General features: G+C 42.5%; 2 protein-coding genes and 1 long non-coding RNA gene across 4 annotated transcripts; 2 read left to right on the top strand and 1 right to left on the bottom strand.

Annotated features, from left to right (window-relative positions):
- Positions 1 to 1,524: 1,524 nt before the first annotated feature.
- LOC120569964 lies at positions 1,525 to 3,160 on the bottom strand. 2 transcript variants are annotated; one of them, XR_005640997.1, is made up of 3 exons: positions 3,094 to 3,160; positions 2,766 to 2,820; positions 1,525 to 2,398 (listed from the first exon to the last, which is right to left on the bottom strand). It is a non-coding gene; the product is annotated as an uncharacterized LOC120569964 (long non-coding RNA). The 2 variants fall into 2 exon arrangements; XR_005640996.1 differs by having other exon boundaries at positions 1,525 to 2,446.
- Positions 3,161 to 4,827: 1,667 nt separating this feature from the next.
- Positions 4,828 to 5,662, top strand: LOC120569961 (gamma-crystallin M3-like). The gene is made up of 3 exons (XM_039818184.1): positions 4,828 to 4,875; positions 4,979 to 5,221; positions 5,329 to 5,662. The coding sequence occupies exons 1-3, from the start codon at positions 4,843 to 4,845 to the stop codon at positions 5,605 to 5,607; spliced, it is 555 nt and encodes a 184-aa protein (XP_039674118.1). The 5' UTR covers positions 4,828 to 4,842; the 3' UTR covers positions 5,608 to 5,662.
- A 3,707-nt stretch (positions 5,663 to 9,369) lies between these two features.
- LOC120569965 (gamma-crystallin M3-like) lies at positions 9,370 to 10,216 on the top strand. Its single transcript, XM_039818185.1, has 3 exons — positions 9,370 to 9,422; positions 9,532 to 9,774; positions 9,882 to 10,216. The coding sequence occupies exons 1-3, from the start codon at positions 9,390 to 9,392 to the stop codon at positions 10,158 to 10,160; spliced, it is 555 nt and encodes a 184-aa protein (XP_039674119.1). The 5' UTR covers positions 9,370 to 9,389; the 3' UTR covers positions 10,161 to 10,216.
- The last annotated feature ends 7,740 nt before the right edge of the window (positions 10,217 to 17,956 follow it).

Raw genomic sequence — 17,956 nt, forward strand, 5'->3', positions numbered from 1 at the left:
CGTTGTCTTTTTGTTGCGTGCTGTTTTATTTGCGTGCTGTGTTTTATTTGCGTGCTGTTTTATTTGCGTGCATTTTCTTTTAGTTACGTGCTGTGTTTTATTTGCGTGCGTTGTCTTTTAGTTGCGTGCTGTGTTTTATTTGCGTGCGTTTTCTTTTAGTTGCGTGCTGTGTTTTATTTGCGTGCGTTTTCTTTTAGTTGCGTGCTGTGGTTTATTTGCGTGCATTTTCTTTTAGTTGCGTGCTGTGTTTTATTTGTGTGCGTTTTCTTTTAGTTGCGTGCTGTGGCCTCTCAGGGCCACCGTAAATTTCAATTGTAATACTGTATTTTAGATTCCCCTCATACGAGCATCTGATGGCGTTTTGGAACCTGATTGAGGCAGCAGCAGCCAAAATAGTTAGGATCACCAGAGCAAAAAAAACCTATGCCACTAGCACAACAACTGAAAGCCCTTTAACTAGACCATCTGTAAGTACCCATTCCCCCCAAAAACAGATGCCTAAGCATTAAAAAGGTGGTTTTGAACTAACACTCATTAAACACTTCTCCCCCCAGAAACTGCTGCCAATAGATGAGCTCTTCCTCTTCCTGACAGGCCCATCTTCCATGCGACTTTGATGGCAGCTACAGTGACACACAAGTAGTCATCGACTGTACAGAGCTACGGTGTCAAACACCTTCATCCATGCTCCTTCAGAGCGAAGTATTCTCCACCTACAAGTCCCACTGCACCTTTAAGGCCATGGTGGGCATGTCCCCTCACAGAGCCCAGAGTTTTGTATCAGCACTCTTTGAGGGTTCCATGAGTGACAAGGAGGTGTTTCGTCAGTCAGGGATTACACCACTCTTAAAGCCTGACATGGTCATCATGGTTTACAAGGGATTCTTGGTGGATGAACTTGTACCTGGGACTGTTCATCGTCCTGTCTTCCTAACCAAGAGGGCCCAAATGTGGTGTTCTGAAGACGCAGTCAATTGCCCGTTTGAGGGTGCATGTCGAGAGGATGATCAGAAGAGTTAAAGAAAATAAACTCCTTGATAGCACTATCCTCTCTCCATTGCAGATAGCCTAAACCAACTCTTCACTGTCGCTTTTCTCCTCTCAAATTACCAAAATGGACTATGAAATTTTGATGTTCTCTGTATGTTTAACATACATAATTCATAAAATTTAATTATCATTTTGTAAATTGACATGTCTTTTCATTGTTTTTTTCATGAGAACTTGAAGGTGCAACAATTAAAAAAGTAGTTACAGTTCTTTACAGTTGTTAACACTCCCAAGAATTCTCTCTTATCTGTAGTGCTAGAGAAGTCTGCCTCCTCTTGAGTACAATGGTAATAAATGGCTGGTCTTTTTCTTTGGGTGCTCACAGCACCCAAACATTTTATTATTATTATAATATTATAATAGATGCACAAACTTTAACATTTAGCATAAAATAATCTCGATCATAAAAATACCATTAAAAGTGAAAATTAAAGAACACAGAGCATAGAATATTTGATTTTATCTCAATCCTGAAGCATTATACATTTCTGCAAGTAGACATAAAAATAAAACCTGTCTACTTTCTCTCTGATTACATCCAAAACATCACTATCTCTGTAAATTCTTTGAATGTGTACGTCTTCCTCAGCTGAGACTACAAAATCACACCAACTCATTCCCGTTATTAGCATCTGCCCCTGTACTTGCCAGTAGTAAGCATGCGTTTGTTTTAGCTCCAATTTGCCTGAATTCATTTGGAGATACAGGCAGTCCACATAGCTTTTAACATTCGGGCACTTCATCTCAATCAGCCCAAAATGACATGGCTCTGAAGGGTCAAAGATTAACCCGTCTGGAGACGCCCCCAGCCAAGGAGCGTCAGGGTGAATTACGAATCCACAGGGATAGTGGTTGACCCTTTTCATTTGGCAATATTCCCAGATAGCATCTGCCTCTAATTCGAGCCCCCTCTTCATAGCTGCCGTCTGACGGGTCCCTTGCAGTATCCGGTTAGCCAAACTTTCTTCAGAGTTCTCTCGAACCTGGCAGATCTCCCTGAAACGTGAGGCAGTCAATCTATGCCTCCTTAGCTGATGCCATTCAGTACATGAACTTTGTGCTCTGGTAGCACATTCAAATTTGTGCACCATGTCCCAGGTGACCTCCAGACTCCTATGGTGTAGCTGTTGTGGTTCAGCACAGACAAACATGCAACTTGATGGCTGTAGGCGGTAATTCTGAAGAGGCACAGATGGACGTGGTGGGGCAGCATGGAAGGACAGGTCTCTCTTTGCTGTTGCTGGTAGTTGATAGGACAATGGACTTCCGGCTTGAACCTTGCCAAGGGCAGAGTCAACCAGGGGAATTTCACAGCTGATGCCCATGCTGCAGATCATCGGCGCCTCTGCTGTAGAGAAATCTTTATTTGACTTTATTGATTGATTTACTCTGTCACCTAGGGATGTAACAATATAATGATTAGCAATATACCACAATATCAAACAACCAAAATTAACATACCATACATTTTCCATGCATTTTCATGACCACAATGTGTTGCACATCATGGACAGCGCCACACACCATTACAAATAAGTTCATAATAGAGGACCCTTGTGTAAACATTTGATTGATTTCAGTTCATTCTTTTTTTTTCTTCAAAAGCAGAATACTTGTTTGTATAATCAATGGGTACATTTTATCAAAAGGGGAGGAAAAAGAAAATCATGAAATACTAGTATACAGATTTTGGTTGATATGATATCCCTACTCACCCGAAGGATGGAAAGATCAGGCAAATCCCCACTGAGGCCTTTGTAGAGTGTGCTCCTGTGTGGAACATAAAACTTACATGAGTGGAAAGTGGCATATCTACACAGGTATTATAATTCAAACATCCAACATATTGTAATAAATTGACAATATTTAGGTTTTGCCTTCCACCATCTGTTGTTGCTCTACACTTTGGTTTAGCAGAAAGCACAGCCATCTTATCCACATGGCCTGGTTTTATATCCTATCAAGTTATGCAGTTATACAGTTAGAAATTAAATATAGTTAGAAAATATATCCAACAGCTCTATAACTACAGTGCAAACTTACCAAAGTTCTGGGCTTGTGCCACTGCTGTTCTCCTTCAGTAAAGCTTAGCACAGGAGGGACCACTGGCACCTTCAGCTAAGAGTAATGTGCTGACTGGAACAGCAAAGCGACACAGTGGTTGCATAATGCTGCTCCAACAACACGTGTGCAGCTGTGATGAAACAGCTCCACAGGACTGGAATCTTTCAGTACCACCTGTATAAGTAAAATGTAATTTCTCTTAGTCACTCTTTAACCATTCTTTTAGGACACAATCTTGTTTTTTTCAATATCTTCTATATCTAATATTCTATAATCACAGACCAAATGTCATGTATTTCTATATGTTGGACTAGAGTATGTTGTATAATATGCCAACTGCATTAGATCAAGATCCATAATTGTTTTTCTTTGAAAAATTATAGCTTAATACCTTAAATACAAGATTGCATCTTAAATAAATGACTGAGTTGAGAAAAACTTGAATAAGAACGCATTTAACCCGGAGGGGATCGGCTAGGTAAACTTACCTGCCTACTGTCTAATGAAGTTTTCATTAGATTTGAGAGATATATTTAACATAAATGACCTCAGCTAAATCCCCAGGAACATTAGGAACGCCAGGTTATTAAAGTAACAAGCGTATAAGTGTTGGCTGAACTTGAACTTATTAATCTTAAGTTTCTTAGCTTTCCTCATGGACCTGTAGCACAATCCCCTGACCACGACTTCCCCTGTGTCCTGATCTTTATTAGAAACTGAGAGGGGCAGAAATACAAATGATAATACAAAAAACGGACACTTTGCGTTTAAAATGAAGAAAAACAAGCTTCTATACTACACTAAAAATGAACACGTCGCTAACTAGCTTAGCCGCTAGCTGTCCGGCACAACACATTAAACTACTTACTCTAGTAGTTGTGCAGATAACGCGATACGTAGAGTTTGAATCCCTTGTTGCGATTGTTTGTTGGAGCAGGGGAACAGGCATCAACGATGGCATTATTTTAGGCAGGTCTTGGAGACATCTACTAAAAACTGACCACCAACTGATCACTTTAGGTGAACCAGAAACTGATATGCCGACTTCTGGCTACAGCGGAAGTTCGTCACTACGCTTGTGCACAGAGCCTATTGTATGTTTGCTGAATCTTTCCGTTTCCTCATGTGCTGTAACTCTTATGTTAAGACTACACAATGTTTTTGTATATGCAAATATTTACTGTGTCAGATTAGGTGATTAAAGAATAATAAATTTGTGCTGTGTTGCTATGTCATGTTGTCCCCCAACCAATCATAGCTTTCCGTCTTTCACGACCTGCGTGGTGTCATCAGGAATGTGCTAGGGACTAACTTTCAAAAACAAGAATGTAAACAAAGATGGTGTCCGAAGCGGTGTGTTTGATACTGGCTATATTGTGTTTTGAAAAGCCTAATAAAAGTAAGAAAAAATTACAGAAACAATTACATCAGTCATCACCACCTTTACAGTTCTGTGCTCCTATTGGTCAATGTCACGAAATACATAGAATTTTTCATATTTGGCGAGAAAAGGCAAAAAACACTTCTCTTTTTGTTGGGACGTCATAGTACCCAGTCCTTGAAAATAATGTACATAACCCATTCTGTTGGCTTCCATAGTAAGTTGCTGAGTAAGGGGGCTCTCTGGGGGGCAGGGGGCACTCATTCTTTACGTTTGGTCGTGTATAAAAGGAAAGGGTTAAACAGGTAGGAAGGCAGTTCAGGAGCAGCAGCACATCTACAGCCAACATGACCAACACCAACATGAACATGAGGGGCAAGGTACTTTTAAAAATCTTTTTGGAATTAGCATAAATTACTGTTTACAAAATACTAAATGCACCTTGCTGCTCGATTTATAACCATTACAATTCACTATTTTCAGATTATCTTCTACGAGGAGAAGAACTTCCAGGGTCGCCACTATGAGTGCATGAGTGACTGCTCTGACATGTCCTCCTACCTGAGCAGGTGCCACTCCTGCAGGGTGGAGAGTGGCTGCTTCATGGTCTACGACCGCACCAACTATATGGGAAGCCAGTACTTCATGAGGAGGGGCGAGTACGCTGACTACATGAGCATGATGGGAATGAGAGACTGCATCAGGTCTTGCCGTATGATCCCTATGGTAGGTATAACATGGCATCCGTGATACTATTGTTCTACTACAGGTGACAACCAGCACTAAACTTGACATCAAGACATTCATTTCTTTTTGTTCTCTCCAAAAATCAGCACAGAGGTCAGTTCAGGATGAAGATCTATGAGAGGGAGAACTTCGGTGGTCAGAGTTACGAGCTGATGGACGACTGCGACAACATCATGGACCGTTACCGTATGAACGACTGCCAGTCCTGCCACGTGATGGACGGCCACTGGCTGATGTACGAGCAGCCCAACTACAGAGGCAGGATGATGTACATGAGGCCCGGAGAGTACAGGAGCTTCAGGGACATGGGCATGAGTGGCATGAGGTGGATGAGCATGAGGCGTATCACTGATTCCTGCAACTAAATGTTCACTGAATGTGTCAAATACCATTAAATAAATAATGTCTGCACTATTTCAACTTCTGTCAAGTTTATTGTCCAACTGTCAATATGAAATATTATGCAGTATTATACAAAACTATATTTGAGTTATAAAATTAAGTATATTTGATATTTTTAGGCAGCAAGCAGCTGTTAGCGAGAACATTTTTATCCTAAAATGTTTCAAATCTGAAATACTGAATGTCCCGGTTTACACCAACCACTATGAAATTGTCCCGGTTGTCAGCGATTACATAGCCGACGTGGTCTAATTATAGCCCGAGCATCGGATCAGTGGACTTTTCGCTCACAACATCACATGGACTGATAAGAGGAACAGCATGGCTATTCCCACCTTAAAGGCGCTACTCGTCACACGGGCCAATTTTGCTGACACCTGTGTGCAATTTCACAGTAGGCTTTCAGCCAACAAAATGATTCTTTAGCAAATTCACTCCTCTAACAAATATACGGAATTAATGTTTCCAATAGGGAAGCTATCTGCTCTATCAAATGAGATTACTTTTGTGTGTGTGTGTTGTTGGTTAGAATAACATTGGTAACACTTGAATTATCATTAATTCATGCATGAATTAATTGATGTATGTATTATTATGCATTATGTAATTTCTGATTTATGTATTATTGCATTCCTTAATATCCCATGATCAGGAATTGACGTGTTCATAGTCTGTCATTCGTGACCTCATAAATGAACAACACAACTAAAGCATTAGGTATGTGGACACATCATTATGAATTATGATTTATTAAGCATGATCATGATTATTATTTTTTCTGCAAAAAAATTTGATCATCACTGCGCAAATTCTGATTTGAACACAACTTGTGCATAATGATGTACCCACCTTACCTAATGCTTTAGTCGATGTGTTGTTCATGCATGAGGTCATGAACAGGGCTGTATAGTAACGAAGTAAAAATACTTCACTACTCTACTTATTTTTTTCTCCCACTTCCACTTTTACTTGAGTAAATATTTTTGATGAATGAAATACTTTTACTCCGATACATTTTTTATCTGCTGAATCGTTACTTGTTACTGTTGTGAATTCCTCACGCTACGGAGACTGTGTAGGTTACAGTGTGTGTAGTTATGGCTACATTTGTTACGTATGATAATAACGTAATTACAACGTAACGTCGTGTTTTTCATTATGGTTGCCCGTTCAGAAGGCAGAGACGATGTAAGTTTGTACTCTTTCTATTTAGCTATTGTTGCAGCAGATTAAGCTATTCCTGAGTTGTTTCAGTCTGAAATTAGTACTGAATGTTAACCGTTTGACCCTGTGATGTGAAGCTGCTAGTTTATCTGTATTTTGCTAGCTTCCTAACTTTCCTGTTCATCACACATGTTACTAGCTAGTGGGTGATACGTTTTTGGGGGCTTTAATCATTACTGTGCAGGAGAGGATGTTCATTTTACTTGCACAGTGTGATAACTGTACATTTTATTTCAGTATTTGTTAATATGTGTTATTTTTAATATAATATAATATATTTAATATTCGTTAATTCCTTTGGCTACAGCCACGGCTAAACATTTGACATAATATATAAACAATATGATATTCAAACTTTTGACTGCTTTCTTTAATAACAAAATAACACAATACTTGTACTTTTACTTTAAGTACTTGAGTAGTAAATTTTAAAATAAACTACTTGCAATACTTACGTACAATTTTTTTTTAATACTTTAGTACTTCTACTTAAGTGTGGTGCTTAAAGAGTACTTCTACTTCTACTGAAGTCACTTTTTTGATAGAGCACTTGTACTTTTACTCAAGTATGGGTCTCTAGTACTTTATACACATCTGATCATGAATGAGAAGCTATGAACTCATGTCAATTCCTGATGATTCATAAGATATAAAGGAATGAAGTAATGCTAATAATTCATGTACCCTTACCATGAAGTGTTACCATAACTTTAGTTCAAGCCTGTGGCAGCAGTTCCAAATAATTTGTTTAGTGCCATGCAATGAAAAATACCTTTTCACAAAGTTTTTCACAAGTTCAGTGGGTGCATTTTCCAAAAGAATGCTTTAATTCTGAAAAATAAGGTTGGTCCCACACGAAACTCACTTAATGTCTTTTAATATTATTTCTTAGATATGTAGGCTACATACCAAGAAAATTCATGAATATTTACTGAGATACCCCATTATGTGTTGTGAGCAGTAGGCATATGTGTGCTGTTGGCAAAATTGTGTCTAATCTGTCTGTGTTTATGTCTGGCCTGGGCTGGCACTTGTTCACGTTAAAAAGCGTGTGCGTGCACGACCACTTAGTTCTGGGAAATCTGGTCACCCTATGTTAAACCTAACAGACAAAGGCTTTCCATTGATCTCGAAAGAATGATTAATGTTCAGGTATATAACAATTAGTAAACATTACATACAGGCTATGTATGATGTAAAATTTAACAATAAAATAAAATTAAGACTATTACATTTTCAAAGCAAGGTAAAAATGAATTTGTTCCAAAGTTAGCACATTCTTAATTAATAACCTGCTTGCAGATGTTGCTGATGAATGCAAGTCACTCCTTTTGGGTGCCCTGGCAGCTCACCTGGTAGGGTGTGCCCCCCATGTACCAAAGTTTAGTCCATACTGCAGTGGCCCTGGTAAGATTCCAACCCACGGCCCTTTGCTGCAAGTCATCCCCCCTCTCTCTTCTCCCTTTCCTGTCTACAGATGTCCTATCAATTAAAGGCAAAAAGCCCCAAAAAACTAAAATGCAAGTCACTTCTTTATTTCAAAAGTAGGGGTTGAAGTATTTACAGGTTTTAAACCCTAACTGAAATTACAGTTCAACATTTACTGCGGTCACAGTTCATTATGTTTTAGTTACAAAGAACATTTCAAATATTTAATTTATTTTAATTTATTTGAAATATATAAATAATAAGGCTAAACACTACATTATGGGATAGCTAATACCTCCAATAATATCAGAATTACACAACAAAAACTAAAATTAACGTTGTTAGTTGATTTTCAATACCAAATTCCAAATCCGAGCATATTCATACTACTATCATTAAATTACTTGAGATTAATCTTCATCACTTACTGCATTTTATTATTCTTTGAATACATTTGATTAATCATATGTTTGCTAAATCTTTCCATTTTCTAATCTACTTCAACTCTTATGTTAAGACAATATTTTTTGTATATTAAAATGGTCACTGTGTCAGATTAGGCAATTAAAGAATCATAAATTCATGTTGTTTTGCCATGTCATGTTGGCCCCCAACCAATCATTGCTTGCTGTCTTTCACGACCTGCGTGGTGTCATCAGAAACGTGCTAGGGACTAACTTTCAAAAACAAGAATTTAAACAAAAATGATGTCTGAAGCGGTGTGTTTGATACTGGCTAATTTGTGTTTTGAAAAGCCTAATAAAAGAAAGAGAAAATTACAGAAAAAATGCCATCAGTCATCAACATGTTTACAGTTCTGTGCTCCTATTGGTCAACGTCACAAAACACGTAGAATTTTTCATATTTGGCGAGAAAAGGCTAAAAACACTTCTCTTTTTTCGGGACGTCATAGTACCCAGTCCTTGACAAAAATGTGCATAACCCCTTCTGTTGGCTTCCATAGTAAGTTGCTGAGTAAGGGGGCTCTCTGAGGGGGAGGGGCACTCATTCTTTACGTTTGGTCGTGTATAAAAGGAAAGGGTTAAACCAGGTAGGAAGGCAGTTCAGGAGCAACAGCACATCTACAGCCAACATGACCAACACCAACATGAACATGAGGGGCAAGGTACTTTTAAAAATCTTTTTGGAATTAACATAAATTGCTGTTTACAAAATAGGATCTTTAAATTCACCTTGCTGCTTAATTTCTAACCATTACAATTCACTATTTTCAGATCATCTTCTACGAGGAGAAGAACTTCCAGGGTCGCCACTATGAGTGCATGAGCGACTGCTCTGACATGTCCTCCTACATGAGCAGGTGCCACTCCTGCAGGGTGGAGAGCGGCTGCTTCATGGTCTACGACCGTCCCAACTACATGGGAAGCCAGTACTTCATGAGGAGGGGCGAGTATGCTGACTACATGAGCATGATGGGAATGAGGGACAGCATCAGGTCTTGCCGTATGATCCCCATGGTAGGTATAACACAGCATCCGTGATACTATTGTTCTACTACAGGTGACAACCAGCACTAAACTTGATATTAAGACATCTATTTCTTTTTGTTCTCTCCAAAAAACAGCACAGAGGTCAGTTCAGGATGAAGATCTATGAGAGGGAGAACTTCGGTGGTCAGAGTTACGAGATGATGGACGACTGTGACAACATCATGGACCGTTACCGTATGAACGACTGCCAGTCCTGCCACGTGATGGACGGCCACTGGCTGATGTACGAGCAGCCCAACTACAGAGGCAGGATGATGTACATGAGGCCCGGAGAGTACAGGAGCTTCAGGGACATGGGCATGAGTGGCATGAGGTGGATGAGCATGAGGCGTATCACTGATTCCTGCAACTAAATGTTCACTGAATGTGTCAAATACCATTAAAAAAAACAATGTCTGCACTATTTCAACTTCCGTCAAGTTTATTGTCCAACTGTCAGTATGAAATATTATGCAGTATTATAAAAAACTATATTTGAGTTATAAAATTAAGTATATTTGATTCTTTTTTAGGCAACAAGCAGCTGGTAGCAAGAACATTTTCATCCTAAAATGTTTCAAATCTGAATTACTGTTAAACCTAGGGTGACCAAACTTCCCGGTTTGACCGGGACAGTCCCGATTTTGAGTTGCCTTTCCCGAGTCCTGACAAAAGCCTGTCGGAACGCTAAAATGTCCCAGTTTACACCAACCACTATGAAATTGTCCCGGTTGTCAGTATTAGCATAGCCGACGTGGTATTATTATAGCCTGGTTATTAACTAAACCCATGTAGAAAGACTAATAAAGCATCCAGCGTATGATTTTAACAATGTGTGTGTGTGTCAGTCAATCGTAGCAGTCTGCATCTGCATACTCTGTACAGCCAGCGTTACAATGTATATTTGTAAACATTGTTGCAATGCCTCTTCTTATCGGTCTCGTTTTAACCATAGACAGTGAAAGGGTTTGGTGTTTGGAGTTGTAAGCCCCCAACGTCGCCTTCCAGGCAGCGCGGCAATGGTTATGTTTAGGGTTAAGGTTAGGGTTAGCTGCCTAGAAGGCGACGTTGGAGGCTTAAAACACCATCGAGCGAAAAGGTTTTAACCCGGCACAAATGCTACCGATGAGCGGATCTTTTCGCTCATGAACACCACATGGACTGTCGAGAGGAACCGCATGACCATTGCCACCTTAAAGGCGCTACTCGTCACACGGGCCAATTTTGCTGACACCTGTGCGCAATTTCACAGTAGGCTTTCAGCCAACAAAATGATTCTTTAGCAAATTCACTCCTCTAACAAATATATGGAATGAATGTTTCCAATAGGGACGCGATCTGCTCTATCAAATGAGATTACATTTGTGTGTGTGTGTTGTTGGTGTCACGGATAGACCAGGAGTCACACTGAAGGTGAGTGAAGTTTGACGTTTATTGCAAAATCCAACTTGAGGAACACAGAGGCAGGAACAAACTGGCAGATCTTCAACAGGTAAGTACTTCGTAGGATAACAGGTAGTTTGGCAAGAGCGAGTCTGTGAGTCATGCTACATACGAGACCAGACGAGGAGTGAGTGTGTGTGTGCTGCTTATAAGGTGGTGGACTAATGAGGTGCAGGTGGTGAACTGCTGATGTGGTGTGATGAAGTGCAGGTGTGTGCAATCAGTACTGAGGAGATTGTGAGCGGATGAGGGGAGTGAGTGACGGGGGAGGAGTGAGTGCCGGTGGGACCCTGACAGTACCCCCCCCTCCCAAGGAGGCTCCCGACGACCGAGAAAAGGGGCGAACACGGCGACGAGGTCTGCCCCGACCCCTGGGGGCGGGGCGATCAGGATGGTCAGCATGGAACTGGACGAGGAGAGCGGGGTCCAAGATGTCGCAACGTGGAACCCACGACCTCTCCTCAGGACCGTAGTCCTCCCAGTCAACCAAATACTCGAGGCAAGGACCTCGCCGCCGTGAGTCCATGATGGTGCGAACTCGATAGATCGCCTCCTCGTCGACGGGAACGGGAGGAGGAGGCACCTCGGTGTCAGGGTCTGTGGAAGGAGGAGAGACAGGGTCAGTGAAGGGCTTCAAAAGAGAGACATGAAATGATGGTGAGATTCTGTAATGAGGTGGAAGGTTTAGCCTGTAGGTGACGTCGTTCAGCTGCCTCTGTACAGTGAAGGGTCCGATGTATCATGGACTCAGCTTACGGCAAGGTAGGCGGAGGCGAAGGTCCCGAGTGGAAAGCCACACCTTTTGGCCAGGTTGGTATTGAGGGGTTTCGGACCGACGTCGGTCTGCTTGTGTCTTATGCTGGCGTACTGCTTGTTGGAGATGTACGTGGGCCGAATCCCACACCTTTTCACTGTTCTGGAACCAGTAGTCAACGGCAGGCACCTCTGAGGGCTCACCCGACCAGGGAAAGAGAGGTGGTTGGTAACCCAGGATGCACTGGAACGGGGTGAGTCCTGTAGTGGTCTGACGAAGGGAGTTTTGGGCGTATTCTGCCCAGGGGAGGAAACGACTCCAGCTGTCCTGGTTCTGGTGGCAGTATGTCCGTAGATAACGTCCGATTTCCTGGATCTTCCGTTCAGCTTGTCCATTAGTCTGGGGATGATATCCTGAAGACAGGCTAACTGTAACCCCGAGGAGCTTGAAGAAAGCTTGCCAAACTCTGGAGATGAATTGCGGTCCTCTGTCCGATACAGACAGAGGACCGCTCCTTCAGGGCCACCCGGCGGAGCGGGATGGAGAAGGTTCGCCTGAGTGATCTGCTCATCAATGTCCCAGATGATCGGGCTGACGAACATGGTTGGAGGGAGGATGGGTTCAGGTTGGAGCTCCTCTGATGCGGACTGGTGAAGACGAGAGAGAGCATCCGCCTTGCCGTTCTTACTGCCCGGTCGGTAGGTAATGTGGAAGTCGAAGCGAGTGAAGAAAAGGGCCCAACAAGCTTGGCGGGGATTCAATCGTTTTGCCTCTCTGATGTATTCCAGGTTGCGATGATCAGTTATGACTTCAAACTGGTGATCGGCTCCCTCCAACCAATGCCTCCATTCTTCTAGGGCCAGTTTTATGGCCAGCAGCTCCCGATTACCGATGTCGTAGTTCTGCTCTGCCGGGGAAAGTTTCTTGGAAAAGAAGGCACATGGATGGAGTCTGGGAGGTGTCCCCTGGCGTTGAGAAAGCACCGCACCAACACCGGTGGAGGATGCGTCGACCTCGACAACAAAAGGTAGTTCTGGGTTGGGATGAGCCAGGATGGGGCAGTAGAAAAGGCGTCCTTAAGGCGTGTAAAGGCGGAGAGGGCATCTGGAGACAGGGACAGGGTTTTGGGCTGCCCCTTGAGGGCCGAGGTTAGAGGAGCGCTGATGAGACTGTAGTTGTTGATGAATCTCCTATAGAAGTTGGCGAAACCGAGAAACCGCTGGAGGTCCTTTACAGTAGAGGGATGAGGCCAGTGTCGAATGGTGTCCACCTTCCTCTGATCCATCTGGACGCCTTGTTGGTCGATGATATAACCCAGGAACTGCACCGAGGGGGTGTGGAACTCACATTTCTCCAGTTTCAGGTACAGTTCGTATGCTCTGAGTTTCTCCAGAACCAGACGGACATGTCGTCGATGTTCAGAGAGGGAGGAAGAATACACGAGAATGTCGTCTATGTAGACCACAACGAAGTTATTGAGGAACTCCCGGAGAACTTCATTCATGAACCCCTGGAAGACAGCTGGGGCGTTGGCCAGTCCGAAGGGCATGACCTGGTATTCATAGTGTCCAGAGGGTGTGACAAATGCCGTCTTCCATTCGTCTCCTTTACGAATGCGGACCAAATTGTATGCACTGCGTAGGTCTAGTTTGGTGAAGATGCGGGCTCCACGCAGCTGCTCCAGTGCGGCAGGGACTAGAGGAAGGGGATATCTGAACTTCACTGTTTGTGAGTTGAGGGATCTGTAGTCTATGCACGGCCGTAAGCCACCATCCTTCTTGGCCACAAAGAAGCTGGAAGCGGCAGGAGAGGTAGATGGGCGAATGAACTGCTGCTGAAGTGCTTCCTTCACATACTCCTCCATGGCTCTTTGTTCTGGAATGGAGAGGGGATAGACCCGGCCCCTAGGAGGAATGGCTCCAGGTTGTAGGTCGATGGCGCAGTCCCAAGGCCGATGAGGAGGTAGCTTAGTAGCCAGCTGTTCACTGAACACATCCTCGTAATCCTCGTAGTCAACGGGCAGTTCCACTTGGTGTTGGACCTCAGGACTTTCGATGGAGGTGGAGCAAACGGGAAACCGGGGTTTTATGACAGGGCTGGACTGGGGAATCCTCTGCAGTGGTGTGACACAGGAATGAAAACAGCCCTCACCCCATTGAAGGATCTCACCGGTTGTCCAGTCGATGGTGGGTTGATGTTGCACTAACCATGGCCTTCCCAAGATGAGCTCAGCAGTGGAGTCCTCCAGTACCATAAACGTGATTTCTTCGGAGTGTAGGCTGCCTATACGGAGCGTCAGAGTGGGGGAGAAGTGGCGAATCCGTCCCTTGCCCAGCGGTTTTCCTTGGATGGTGTGAACTCTAAATTCCTGACTGCTCCGACGTCTTCGGACCCCTAACGTTTGTAGGAGTGGAGTGGAGATGAAGTTCCCCGCTGAGCCAGAGTCAATGAGGGCTTGCGCTGTGACACAGATACGCGCAGTCAACACTTGTACTGGAGTATGAATCAGAGTTTCTATCATTGGTGGGAGTTGAATGGAACTCACCGCAGGGCGCTGGGGTCGAACGGGGCAGTCTCCGATGAAGTGTTTTCCGTCTCCACAGTATAAACAGAGCCTGAGTCGTCTACGGCGCTGATGCTCGGTAGGCGACAGACGGTAGGAGTCAATCTGCATGGGCTCGGTGGCTGGAGAATCGGCAGTCGGTACCAGGGGTGAAGGAGAAAAAGCAGTGGCAGAATCTTCACAGGCAGACAAACGTTGGGAGACACGAACAGTCTTTTGAATCAGGCTTTCTAGTCCCATCGTGTCATCGTATACCACCACTAGCTGGCGGACATCAGAAGGCGGTGATAAGAGCGGCCAGAGTGCGAAACTGAAGAGCATAGTTACTCACTGATGATTGTCCTTGACGAAGCCGATAGAGTTGGTCATGAACGGTGAGATCTGCCACCACCTGCCCGAAAACTTCTTTGAAGTGTTGAATAAAGTTCGACAATGAGGTCACCACATGGGATTTCGAATTCCACAGCGACTGGGCCCACTGGAGAGCTCTGCCCGACAACAGAGAGATCACGAAAGCCACTCGGGCCATATCGTTGTTGAATAGATGAGCTTGCATCTGGAAATACAGCGACACTTGGAGCAGGAAGCCGCTGCAATCCTCCGCTTCTCCAGAGAATGTCGCTGGTCTGGCAATGGGACTCGCCGCGGCAGCAGCAGCAGCCGAAACAGCGGGTGTTTGCGGAGGTAGATGCTGCTGTGCTGAGAGGAGAATCTGTTCGGGAACAGTGGGTGGATTCGCAGGCGGAGAAGGAAGGAGTGACTGACGCACCGCCTGCACCAGCTCGGTGAATGGATCTCGACCTGGATTCTCCACGGGTTCCGTTGGGTTTTGCATGCTGGTCTGGTCTTCTGTCACGGATAGACCAGGAGTCAGACTGAAGGTGAGTGAAGTTTGACGTTTATTGCAAAATCCAACTTGAGGAACACAGAGGCAGGAACAAACTGGCAGATCTTCAACAGGTAAGTACTTCGTAGGATAACAGGTAGTTTGGCAAGAGCGAGTCTGTGAGTCATGCTACATACAAGACCAGACGAGGAGTGAGTGTGTGTGTGCTGCTTATAAGGTGGTGGACTAATGAGGTGCAGGTGGTGAACTGCTGATGTGGTGTGATGAAGTGCAGGTGTGTGCAATCAGTACTGAGGAGATTGTGAGCGGATGAGGGGAGTGAGTGACGGGGGAGGAGTGAGTGCCGGTGGGACCCTGACAGTTGGTTAGAATAACATTGGTAATACTTTACGGTAAGGGTACATGATGTATCATTAATTCATGCATGAATTAATTGATATATGTATTATTATGCATTACGTAATTAATGATTTATGTATTACTGCATTCCTTAACATCCCATGAATGATCAGGAGCTGACGTGTTCATAGTCTGTCATTCGTGATGTCATACATAAACAACACAACTAAAGCATTAGGTACGTGGGCACATCATTATGAATTATTAAGCATGATCATGATAATTTATTTTTCTGCAATAAAATGTGGTCATCATTTGAACACAACTTGTGCATAATGATGTACCCACCTTACCTAATGCTTTAGTTGATGTGTTGTTCATGCATGAGGTCATGAATGAGAGGTTATGAACTCATGTCAATTCCTGATGATTCATAAGATATATAAAGGAATGAAGTAATGCATGCAGTAATGCAGTAATTAATTCATGCATGAATTCATAATTCATGTACCCTTGCCGTAAAGTGTTACCATAACTTCAGTTCAAGCCTGTGGCTGCAGTTCCAAATCATTCATTTAGTGCCATGCAATGAAAAATATTTCAAATTTCAAAGGAAGGTAAATATTTATTTGTTCCAAAGTTAGCACATTCTTAATTAATAACCTGCTTGCAGATATTGCTGATGAATGCAAGTCACTCCTTTTGGGTGCCCTGATAGCTCACCTTGTTGAGTGTGCCCCCCATTTACCAAGGCTTAGTCCTTGCTGAAGTGGCCGTGGTACGATTCCAACCCGCGGTCCTTTGCTGAAAGTCATCCCCCCCTCTCTCTTCCCCCTTTCCTGTCTACAGCTGTCCTATCAATTAAAGGCAAAAGGCCCCAAAAAAACAAAAATGCAAGTCACTTCTATATTTAAAAAGTGGTGGTTGAAATATTTACAGGTTTTAAACCATAAGTGACCATGTGTACATTGTACGAAACATGGAAGTCACCATTGTAATCAACACATGATGTAGCTAACATAGCCACTTAAGTTAGCTAATGATAACTAATGTTTGTTGTTAATGCAACCTAGTAAGATTTAAGACATTAAATATTATGTTAGCTATGCATCTTTTTGCTGGCCAGTTCACTTAAATTCTGGTTAAATGCTAGATAAATTCAGCAATTATAGTTCTGTGTTTTGTTCCGCTTACAACGGTGAAGCATTGTGAATTTGTTAACGTTAACTCTGATTCCTCTGACTGGCTCCGTCTCTGTACGAATGTTGCCTGAGGCTCATGTGGGTGTCAAAGTATTCAAGAGCTAGTTGCCATATTAAACTGATGGAAAGAACAAGGCTTTTTGTTTGGAATAATTACAATCGATGGCCAAAACCTATAAAGATAATACAGTTAAAATATCCAGGAGACTCTTCTGTTTATTTAATGAAGGAACACTGGGGATTTTTTTATCAAAACAAAACAACCCTGAAACCATCAGTTCTTGGAAAGTACATGCAATGGGGGTGTTACATACAGTACATGAAATTACAGTTCAACATTTACTACACTCACAGGTCATTATGTTTTAATTACAAAGAACATTTCAAATATTTAATTTATTTTAATTGATTTGAAATATATGAATAATAAGGCTAAACACTACATTATGGGATAGCTAATACCTCCAATAATATCAGAATTGTACAACAAAAACTAAAATTAACATTGTTTTTTTGATTTTCAATACCAAATTCCAAATCCGAGCATATTCATACTACTATCATTAAATTGCTTGATATTAATCTTCATCACATACTGCATTTTATTATTCTTTGAATACATTTGATTAATTGTATGTTTGCTGAATCTTTCCATTTTCTAATCTACTTCACCTCTTATGTTAAGACAATGTTTTTGTATATTAAAATGGTCACTTTGTCAGATGAGGCAATTAAAGAATCATAAATTCATGTTGTTTTGCCATGTCATGTTGGCCCCCAACCAATCATAGCTTGCCGTCTTTCACGACCTGCGTGGTGTCATCAGGAATGTGCTAGGGACTAACTTTATAAAAAAACAAGAATGTAAACAAAAATTATGTCTGAAGCGGTATGTTTGATACTGGCTAATTTGTGTTTTGAAAAGCCTAATAAAAGAAAGAAAAACTTACATCAGTCAGCAACATGTTTACAGTTCTGTGCTCCTATTGCTCAACGTCACGAAACACGTAGAATTTTTCATA

The sequence above is a fragment of the Perca fluviatilis genome, chromosome 12 (assembly GCF_010015445.1).
Source record: "Perca fluviatilis chromosome 12, GENO_Pfluv_1.0, whole genome shotgun sequence".
Lineage (NCBI taxonomy): Eukaryota > Metazoa > Chordata > Actinopteri > Perciformes > Percidae > Perca > Perca fluviatilis.

Coding starts and splice junctions, on each gene's coding strand:
- LOC120569961 (XM_039818184.1), top strand. CDS start 4,843: ATGACCAACACCAACATGAACATGAGGGGCAAG. Junction 4,876..4,978: donor ACATGAACATGAGGGGCAAG/GTACTTTTAAAA, acceptor CACTATTTTCAG/ATTATCTTCTACGAGGAGAA. Junction 5,222..5,328: donor CTTGCCGTATGATCCCTATG/GTAGGTATAACA, acceptor TCCAAAAATCAG/CACAGAGGTCAGTTCAGGAT.
- LOC120569965 (XM_039818185.1), top strand. CDS start 9,390: ATGACCAACACCAACATGAACATGAGGGGCAAG. Junction 9,423..9,531: donor ACATGAACATGAGGGGCAAG/GTACTTTTAAAA, acceptor CACTATTTTCAG/ATCATCTTCTACGAGGAGAA. Junction 9,775..9,881: donor CTTGCCGTATGATCCCCATG/GTAGGTATAACA, acceptor TCCAAAAAACAG/CACAGAGGTCAGTTCAGGAT.